The sequence below is a fragment of the Erigeron canadensis genome, chromosome 3 (assembly GCF_010389155.1).
Source record: "Erigeron canadensis isolate Cc75 chromosome 3, C_canadensis_v1, whole genome shotgun sequence".
NCBI classification, from domain to species: Eukaryota; Viridiplantae; Streptophyta; class Magnoliopsida; order Asterales; family Asteraceae; genus Erigeron; species Erigeron canadensis.
This window is the reverse complement of record NC_057763.1, coordinates 34948456-34959468: the sequence shown is the minus strand read 5'-3', so window position 1 is coordinate 34959468 and position 11013 is coordinate 34948456. Positions and strand designations below refer to the sequence as shown.

The following is an 11013-nucleotide window of genomic DNA, read 5'->3' as shown; positions in this document are numbered from 1 at the left end:
AGAAGAATATCCTTATCCTTCTCCACTCCCAAGCCTCTAAGTTGATTAATTAGGCCAGTAAATCTGGTATAAGTACCAGTTAAACTTTCATTGGGAAGAGCAAAGAAGGATTCATACTTCTTGTTGAGAGCAACCTTTCTAGTGACAATGGTGTCATTTCCTCCTTCAAACTGGAGAACTAATTCATCCCACATAGATTTTGCACTTGGAAATAGCACAAGAGTAGGAATTAGTTCCTCAGGTATAGCAGAAAGAATCATGTTTTTCAGTTTGGTATCAAGATCAACCAATCTGCGATCCTCATCTGACCAATGTTCCTCAGATTTTTCCCTGGTGCCTCTTCTCCCAGTGGGGTCGAGAAGAGGGCTAACACCACTGGACATGGGTGTATATGGCCCATCCTTAAGGATTTTCAACATATACCTCTCTATCCCACCAAAATGCAAGAGCATTCTAGCCTTCCATGTACCAAATGTCTCACCATTCCCATCGAATTTGGGAACAGGAGAGTTGGAGTAATGTACATGAACGTGGTTAGCTCCAGGAGTAGGAGGAGGAGGAGGAGGGTTAGTATTTAAAGGAGTAGCAATATTAGGATTAGATTCATTTGGACCAGAACCATTCTCACCTTCAGCAGCCATCGAAGCAGACCTAGGTTATAGAATTGAAACAATTCAACCTGCCTGCTCTGATACCACTTTTTAGTCCCAACTATCACTAGATGGGTGCTGAAGACACCTCTATGTCGATGGTGAGTGAACTTTGCAACACGATCAATTAATCTGGATGTGACCAGTTTAGTTTGATCGTGTACCAGGTTAACTGGAATTAAGTATTAAAGTGACAGAATATTAATACATGCAATAATATAAATGACGAGTATATAAACTGGTGAGACAATATGTAATTTTCAAGTGTATTTTATTTATTACTTGTTTAAATAAAATACAAGGTTGTTGCGGAACCAAGATAATACAAGAATGTAAATATCCTAACAACCCATGAATTACAATTGATCTAAACTTGGAAATTCTCCTAAACAATCGAAACACTTAGAGTTGTGAAATGTTTCTTTTTGCGATTGAGAGAATATTGCACAAGTTCACCAATATTGCAGAATATATGTATTTGCAAAGTTATTGAAACAGCTTGTGCAAGGACCTCTATTTATAGTCGAAGATTGAGCATGGGGATCTCAACTTCGATGTACAAATATGGTTGACAGCACACAAAAGTATTGTTTAAATAATCCTTTGTGTGTGTTAAATAAAGTAAGACAAAAGGTTACTTTATTCAACCACTCTACATCTTTGTATCTTTATCCAAAGACAATATCATTGTCCGGTTAAAAGGATGTAGAGTAAAAAGGTCCTCCTCGTAATCAGTGTAAAGCTTTGTAAGAGCATTTACACTGGAGGATTCTCCAGTTGATTGATCTGGTAGATTGTCAACTGGGCTTCGCTGCCATTGCCAATCTCTATCTTCCATTTGTTGTCTTTGACTTCAACTGGAAGGTCTTCAGATTCTAGTCGTCTGATCTCAACTGGAGGAAGTCATCAGTTGCTAAACCTGTACAATGCAACTGGACTTCTAATATTTCGGACAATTCCTCATGCTCTCCAGATGTCACTGGAGAGCTCCAGTTTAGTTAAAACTGGACCTAACACTTGGTTTACCACAAAGACCAACAAACTAGGCAATATCCATTTCAAAGCTTAAGTATGTTGCCTCTATCACAATTCCATCAATAATCATCCATCAATCCAACCATCTAACCGAACTATACATACATACACTTAAGAGGGCTTGCTTTCAAAGAGTCCTTGATGCTTGTATACAGGGTCACCCGCAGCCTTCCCACCACATCTCAAACCTTTTGAAAGCGAAGTCGACTTCCATGTATGTACATCTATCCTAAATAACCACAATATTCCAAACACATGCATAATCCATCAAACAACTCATCAAACAATCCATCAATCAATCCACAATTCAATCAACATTCGATCACACAATATTTAATCATAACGAGTGTAAATAAATCAAATAATATCATCAACCATCAATAAATTAATCAAACAATTAAACACGTAAGGGTGCACTTTCCAGCCTGAATCTCAAGTGAGTAGGGAACTACGGAACTCACCTTGGCTTCCAAGCTACTATAACGAGTTAATAAAAAGTTATAAATGCTCAACAACCGCTACGAGTCCGCAACCTAGCAATAAATATCATATTATCATCAAATTCAGCTTCTATAATCCTAAATAAGTTGGTTTGGTAAGATTAAGGTCGAGTCACAACTCTTAGACGTCTAACCGCTTTCCCGCGTAAGTACAAGACACATTCGACTCGACATTTTTAAAAATGGAGAAAGATTCATGAAAAATGAATGTTACTACAAGAAAGTAGACTCTTATACAATTACAACGATAGGTCATATGACTCGATTGGACTTACGGATCAAAAGTTATAAGGGTTTGAAGTTGACGAAGAGTTTTCGGTTCAGCAGTTTTTCACTGCGCCGCAGTGGGGTCTGGCACCTCCCACTGCGCCGCAGTGAGCTTTATCTGCAGCCAAACAGCATTAGGTTTCGAGCTAAAACACCCCAAAACTCCATTTTTGACTTAATGATCGACCCAAGGACCTTTCCAAGTCGTTTTTAAGCATAAATACACATATATAAACATAAACCAACATAACCCATCTCATAATCTTCTCCCAAAACATCAAATCTAGTTCCAAATTCATTTTTACCCACATGGCACATGGGTACGGTTGTTACTATCTCTGTCAATTTTGTTTTATTTTGGGCAAAATTTTATCCCCGGTTATCCCATTCTTCAGCTAATTTGTGCTAAAGAAAACAAGATGGTCTCATGTATGTCAATATGTCACAACCAACATATTCGGATCCAGAGGTTAAATTATGAATACCAATCCATACCTACCATAATTTACTTTGTTTATAGCATTTTGGACACCCAAATACAGCTTTCTGTTTTCACTAATTACTGGTTTAAAATAGATTGATGCTAAAAAAGTTTATAGCATTTTGGATATCCAAATACAGCTTTGCCTTTTTATCAATCACTGGTTTAAACGGCTAAAAACCCAGGGCCGCCCACATGGCTTGTATGCCATACTAAAGCCTCGACAAGAAAAACAAAAAAAAAATCCGACCATATTGTGCGTCATCGTCACCAGTCATCAACACTCAAACCTCAACAAGAAAAATAAAAAAACAAACCGAGCATACCATGCCGCACTGCACAGATGATCAGGTTGGATGGTATTTTTTTCATGCTTTATAGCATAATTCTTCATCAGGGTTGGAATAGTAAAGTTTCATGCTTTATATCAATCATAGTTCGACAAGATTATCGATGCTCAGAAGTAGCTCACCGGATATTAGCAAAATACAAAGAAAACCTTAGTGAACAGAAGTAAATAAGCATAGAAGAGGAGTATCAGCATACACAATGCACCATCTAACAAGAGCATACACATTTCAGACCAATAGTGCTTCTTGAACTAAACAAACGATCCAGTAATTTACTTCCACAGGAGTACTTTGTTGGAAAATTAACTAAACAACCATGCACATGTTCTAAAATTAAGTAGATAAATTCCTATTCCAACGAGCAAAACAAACATACATCTTCACTTACTCCATTGTAGCCGGCTTTTTTGCCCTCAACTGCAACCACAACGAAAAAAGAACCATTTAATGAAATAAACATGTATATAAGCATCCCGATTAAGTACATGGAAGGATAATACTACTATAATATAACATTTGTTGTATAGAAAACGAGAATTGAGAGGATAATTACTTGGTTGCTGTGGCCACACTTCTTCTTCCTGCAGCTTGTAGCCCTTGCAGGGAGACGTGCATAGCACCTAATAAAAGAACAATTCAGATCAAGTCATTTAAGACCCAAGATTTGGAAGACCATAAAAAACAACACTTACTATAGGTTCAACTACAGAGACCCAATTGCAAGTAAAGAACCATTTTCAAGGTGGAAAATATTAAAGCCTTTGACAAACAATCTCATACATCAAACAGAAAATGAATAAAACCATGACGACAACAACCTATCAGGTAAAACCTTTTTTTATGAAATGAAATGTAAAAAAGTTGAGCCGAACAAAAGCATGAACTAAACTACTCAACAATCGAGCTACAAGCCATGTCAATACTACTGCAAGAGGCTAAAAGCAGGAGCCGTTTTTTATATTGTTACTTTTTTAAAAAAGTGATACAACTAAATATAATAAACACATGCAAATAAATCTACATACAAGCAAAAACAGTATTGAAAATAAAAATCGAGTTAAAAGAAAAATCTCACTTGCGGCAAACTTTCTTGAATTGGTTAAACTTCTTAGCCATAGCGATCAAAGTAGGTTCAATCTTTGTTTTGTTTGGTCTTCCTCCCCTTAGCCTCAACACCAAATGAAGAGTTGATTCTGAACCATAAATAAATATAATAATTAAAATCTAAACTAAATCGCAGATTAGGAGGTGAGTCGATCATATTACCACATTAATTAATGATTCTCGTAGAATTCAACTACAGTAAATACAGTTTTTGATCCATAACAACCGTTCCTAGCTAGTAGAACTGTCAACAAACCGAATAAACATGAATGAAGCTTGTTCATGCCCGTACATTGTAGTTTAGCCGAGCAAATGGATAAACGCAAACACTTAAATGAACAGAATTTTGTGATTTTGTCAAAGTACATATGTTGATTTTTTCTTATTTAAGTTTAAAGGAACAAACAAACAAACATGAGCATCAAACAGATACAGTATTAAATAAACAAACAAAAAACAATCATACACGAACAAATACTGTTGAAAAAATATATATATTTCTTTTTTTATTTAGGTTATTTGATATTTTTAAGAACTACGGAGTATCTCATAACAGTTAATATATACTGCTTGCATATATACACCATACTAGGATTTTTTTTATTTAAATTAAACATATAAAGAAACATTAAAAAACAACCAACAGAACAAAACATTTGATTTGTTGACGGTTTCGTGTTTGTTCATTTATTATTATTATATAAAGTTTAAAAAAAAAGACCTTTCTGGATGTTGTAATCAGCAAGAGTACGACCATCTTCAAGCTGCTTTCCGGCAAAGATCAAACGCTGCTGGTCTGGTGGAATACCTATACATACATACATACATACAATAGATTCAATATACATTATTATTACTTTATACAAATGAAAATTTGTTAAAATCATAATAAAGATGAAATATACCTTCCTTGTCTTGAATCTTGGCCTTGACATTGTCAATGGTGTCACTGCTTTCAACCTCAAGTGTGATGGTTTTCCCTGTCAAAGTTTTCACAAATATCTGTATCTTGATTTTTTTTTTCTTTCCGATGAGATCCGCTAATTCAATGAGACCGCTTTTATGAAACTACTTTTTTTATATACTTATTCCAAGTTTTCATCAGCTATGCTATGTTCTTTGACCTTTTTTAAGAGATGAAAAGAAAGGAATTTACTTAAAACAATTTGTGTTCTTGAGTTTTTTTTTAGGATGAAAAAGAAATTAAATGATAAGAAGTAATTCTAGTTGATTTTGTTTCTTAAATCTTCCGTCCATTTTTTAGATGATTTAAAAGGATTCAATATCTTCTAATCTTATCTCATCACTTCTTTTCTTTTCTTCTAATAAGGAACTCAAAAACATTTGTTTAAGGGCCCAATAAAACTTCCTTTTTGTTTTATTTATTTATTGACGAGCATAGCGCCCGCGCGTTACGGCGGCTAGAAGGTGATGATAATATAAAAGGGAGGCGGTGGTGGAGATCGAGGGAGGCGGTGGCAAATGAGGGAAGCGGCGGATGTGATAGATAGTCGATTAGAGTGTGTAATTATTAGAAAGAATGGGGAAAAAAGGGTATATAAGGGTTTTATGTTTAAGTAGCGTATTTTGGGAAGAAAAAAAAATGCTGGATTTTAAAAAATCCAATACTCTTTATATCTATTTATTGATAAATTAATTAATTAAAACAGTTTATTGTTGACGGTCGATAAACAGATTGATTTTGTACAGCTAAATAGGATTAAAAAATAATAATAATAAGTTTTTATTAAACATAAGCTAAAAAAAAAAAAATCGTTTTTTTTTTATAAAACGTTACCATGTGGATTTTTATATAGCAATAATTATCAATGTTTCATACAAGTAGTATGATTGAATATCACACTAATTTCATACATGTCACATATTCACATATATGTTGAGCAAATTACCAGTAAACTTATTTACTCAATACCATTAGTCTACCAATACGCTAATTGAAACATATTAAACATATAGAGTAGACAAGTACATAACAAAAACTCAATCAGCAACCATTTTGATACTTGATCACCAAAAATTCCCTAAGCAGCTAAGCTGGGAGCATATGTTCCACTCGAGTATTACTCTTAAACTTTAACAACATGAGCCTTCCTTGTCTTGAATCTTAGCCTTGACTTTGTCGATGATGTCACTAGACTCAACCTCAAGTGTGATGGTCTTTCCTGTCAGCATTTTCACGAAAATCTGCATCTTTCCTTGTTGCTAAAAATAAATGAATTATTTTAAGAAGTTTGAGTTTGTGTGCTACAAATAAGACTTTCTATATTATGTCAGTGTATATGCCTTTCTACTATCACTACTCCCTAGGGTTTAGACCGCTTGTTGGGCCCATAAATTACCAATGGGCCTTATGAAAGGCTTATTAAAGAAAACTTATTGATTTCATTTTTTATTTAAAAATGAAAAATGCTAAATTTTAAAAATTTTGAAAACGCATTTAGTCGTAAATTTGGAAGATACAAAAAGTTTTTTATTTGAGAAACTATAAAATGAGTTTTCTACCATGTTGCTATAAGCCAGGAAGAAATGTTCTTTTTGTTGTTAATGAAAACTACGTTTTTAAAAAAAAAATTATATTTGAACATAATTTCTGTTTTTCATGGCTTTTACAAAAATATCTTTAAAAACATTCCTAACTTTTTTATAACTAAAGGTACCCTAATAGCTTTCTTATTCTTCCAAACGGCTTATCGACTTAGGGGGTGTTTGGAATTGTGGTTAAAAAGTTTATATGATTATTACATTTATAAAACACAAATAATCAAAAAAAGTATTTAACCAAAAAAATAGTGATTATCTGCTTGTTCATAAAGAGAATCGCAGTTTTGGAAAAGAAAGTGAAGACATGTTTTTATAAAGGGTAATGATCAATCTTCCTAATTAGGAGGATGATAAATCCTCCTAATTAATAGGATCGTGACATGTGGAAAATCAGGGGATGAAATTAGAAAAGAGAATTAATGGATTACATGTGTCAATTAGGAGGATTGGTTAGAAAGATTTATCATTTTCCTTTTTAAACAGTATAACAACATTCACCTAAAACCAATAACGATTTTTTTAGGCATAATGAATCAAATTGGTAAATGATGATTGGATTATGAATAACTCGAACAATTAATTAAATGATTACAATATAGTGATATACCAAAAGAATGATTCATCCTTTTCTAGTTCGGGAAAAAAAAAATGAGGACTGGTTAAGTGGTAATCAAATCAAATACATAACTCATTATAACAACCACCAGTACGTAATAATAATGGATTAATTGAATATGGGTGTGTCTAATTACGACGTGACTTATGAGATAGAGTTTATGGCATATTGGGATACAGGGGAGGTTCTATAAATTAAGTATCCATACATACTATCGTAATCTCTTTTTCCTTCACGGATGTGTATTGGACACAAAAAATCTAGAATTTGTGCCCATGGGCCATAACTAATTAAGTAACAAATAGTTAAATACTGCTTTGACTTTTCATGACTGGTTTAAAAAATAGATTGAAGCTAATAAAAACACAAGGCCGCACACACCGGCTTGTGTCCAGCCGGACTGATTGAAGCCTCATCGACAAAAACGAAACCAAACGGGGCATGCATAAGACCATATTCAAACACTTAGCTCGTCGGAAAATTTCATGCTTTAAATCATTATATTTGACAAGAGACTACCAATGCTCAGAAGTAGTTCACCAAAAATCAGCTAATTAAAAACAAAGAAAGAGTTACTAAATAGAAAAATTAAGCATAGATATATGATCATATCGAAGAGGGGGTATCACCAAAATACAATGCTGATGATGATACCAATAGTGCTTATTGACAAAAAAGACCCATTAAGTTTACTTCCATAAGTACTTCACATAAAAAATAAATAAAAAAGACTAAAACAATCACCAATGCAAATGTTCTAAAAGATAAAGCAGACAAAAAATTCCTCTTCGATCAAGAGAAACAAACTTATGTCTTCAGCTGCTTCCATGAGAGTCCAACTTGTGCTTTTTCCTCAGCTACGACCACAAACAACGACCAATTAATATTAATGAATACTAGCTGATTCAATACATGCATAAAGATAATTAATACTAAGAAAATTGAGGGAATAATAATTGATTACTTCATTACTGTGGCCACATTTCTTCTTTCTGCAGTTCACGGCCCTCGGGTGAAGACGTGCATAGCACCTTATTACAAGTAAAAAAAATATAACAATTCAGTTTAGGACACAATTAACATCTGCGCAAGATCGAGTGCGAGACCATAAAAATTAAAAAACAAGTTAGCTTTGACAGACTTACTTGCGACATATATTCTTATTTTCGGTATGCTTAAGGGCAAGTTCGCGCAAATTTGGGTCAATTTTTGGGTATCCTCCCTTTCCTCCTCTTAGCCTCAAGACCAGGTGAAGTGTCGATTCTGATGACCAATAAAACAAAAACTTAATCAGTGATTGATAACAAGTGCTGTCATTATTCCATTCCAACTAATAAATAATAATAGAATTCAGCATACATTCTTTTTATCTAATAAATAACAGCAGTAACAAGTGAAAGTCAAACTGGTTTCATCATATCCACTAACACCAAAAAGTGAATCAACCAGCGCACATTTGTGAAGTTATACATAGAATACCTAAATTCAATCAAAAAGTGAATCAACCAACGCACATCTGTGAAGTTATACATAGAATACCTAAATTCAACAAATACCCAAATTCAATTCAATCAATCAACGACAACATGAATTGAGTCAACAAATTTATCCGATAGAATTATGATGCAAATTTTTCTTCCCTATTGGTCTTAATTAAATTAATTACAATAGCTAATAATATGTTATGCAGGACATCCATCTCATATAATATCATTACATTCAGTTATACAAAACAACATAAGAATTCCATACAATCAAAACAGTACCTATTTTAAATCAATCAATCCACATATACATACACTTATACATTGTAATACTAACTCCCAACCGATCTATATTTATATCATGTATCATCATTATAGTTAATAAAGAAAACAAACATGCATAATACAACAATGTCACATTGGAAATTATATATGTTAATTATAATATTCATGTATGTATTAACAAGTAATAATAAAAGAATATACCTTTTTGGATGTTGTAATCAGCAAGAGTACGGCCATCCTCAAGTTGCTTTCCGGCAAAAATCAAACGCTGTTGGTCTGGTGGAATGCCTATACATACATAATATATATACACAATAAGATTGATTATATTATAATGGATGCTAATAATGCAAGAAGAATATTCAATTCATTATTACTAATATAATTGTGCATGGTACATATATAGATGCGTGCAGAAGAATATTCATTATTCTAATGACTATTATTTATTATGGATCTATGAACATGCAAGTCAAAAAAACATATACAATTATAATAATTAATGACAAAAACATATGTAGAATATACTATATACCTTCCTTGTCTTGAATCTTGGCCTTGACATTATCGATGGTGTCACTGGACTCAACCTCAAGTGTGATGGTCTTCCCGGTCAATGTTTTCACGAATATCTGCATCTTTGACTCTTCTCTTTCTACGATCCGTCATTGATTCAATGAGATCCCTTTAATTTTATAGACTTTTTTCATGACCTGCTAGGGTTTTGCGTAGCTTTTTGGGCCCCACGGGGCCTCATAATCGATCTTAAGCACCATTTGTTAATTAAAGGGCCTAATTAATATAAATTTCAATTTATTCTATTTTATTTATAAAAAAAATAAATTAATTAATTATTACAGTATATTGTCGATTGATATCTATATAACTAAGAGAGGATATTTTTTTATTAGTTGGCATTTATTATAGATTGCCATGTAGGATTTTTCATTATTTGTCATACTTACATTAATTTTTTAATTTTAATCATTCCTTTAAATATTATTTTTTATCCAAATCATCATTAAGTAATAATAAAAAATTAAAAAAAAAAAAAAACATAAATGATAATAAGTCGGCTCAAGATCATCAATTGGATAATATCTATTTTCATAGTTTTTTAATAGTTTTTTTTTAAATGTACAATAGTCTTCGTATTTTATATATCATAAATATTATTATAATTACATAACATTTTATTACCATTGCTTAAACTACTATTTCTTATAGATAATTTATTGTTGAAATTTTATAAGGTAATCATTTTTTATAATTATATTGATCTTTTTTCACCTCAGACATGTATTATTATTAATTATTATTTTAATTAAATGAAGATAAAGATAAGACTAATATGGGTTAAGTCTTTGGATATCAACTAAGTTGCTTATTTGTCATTTTCTTTTTCATTTTTTAGCATTTTATGATACGAGTGCTATTTAAGAGAAATACGTAATAAAAGTTTATTATTTAAGGATTGTATAATGAATAAAAACTTTCGGGATTCTAAACTTTGTCACGTACCTATATTTAGAGTAAGAATTACATAACGATTATATCAAATTGATTTAGTTTAAAATTAAATACAATATAGTGATTTTTTTTTTCTCTTCATTCCTATGCATTAAAATTGAATATATGTTGATGGCTATTTGTATAATATATTTTAAATATCCTATTTT

The 11013-nt window shown here is 32.3% G+C and overlaps 1 protein-coding gene across 1 annotated transcript; it reads right to left on the bottom strand.

Moving 5' to 3' along the window:
- Window positions 1-3451: 3451 nt before the first annotated feature.
- On the bottom strand, window positions 3452-9972 carry LOC122592006 (ubiquitin-60S ribosomal protein L40-like). Its single transcript, XM_043764224.1, has 9 exons — window positions 9870-9972; window positions 9536-9622; window positions 8711-8828; window positions 8530-8596; window positions 5293-5455; window positions 5109-5195; window positions 4359-4476; window positions 3837-3903; window positions 3452-3700 (listed from the first exon to the last, which is right to left on the bottom strand). Exons 1-9 carry the CDS (start codon window positions 9970-9972, stop codon window positions 3668-3670), a joined length of 843 nt encoding a protein of 280 aa, XP_043620159.1. The 3' UTR covers window positions 3452-3667.
- Between the last annotated feature and the right edge of the window lie 1041 nt (window positions 9973-11013).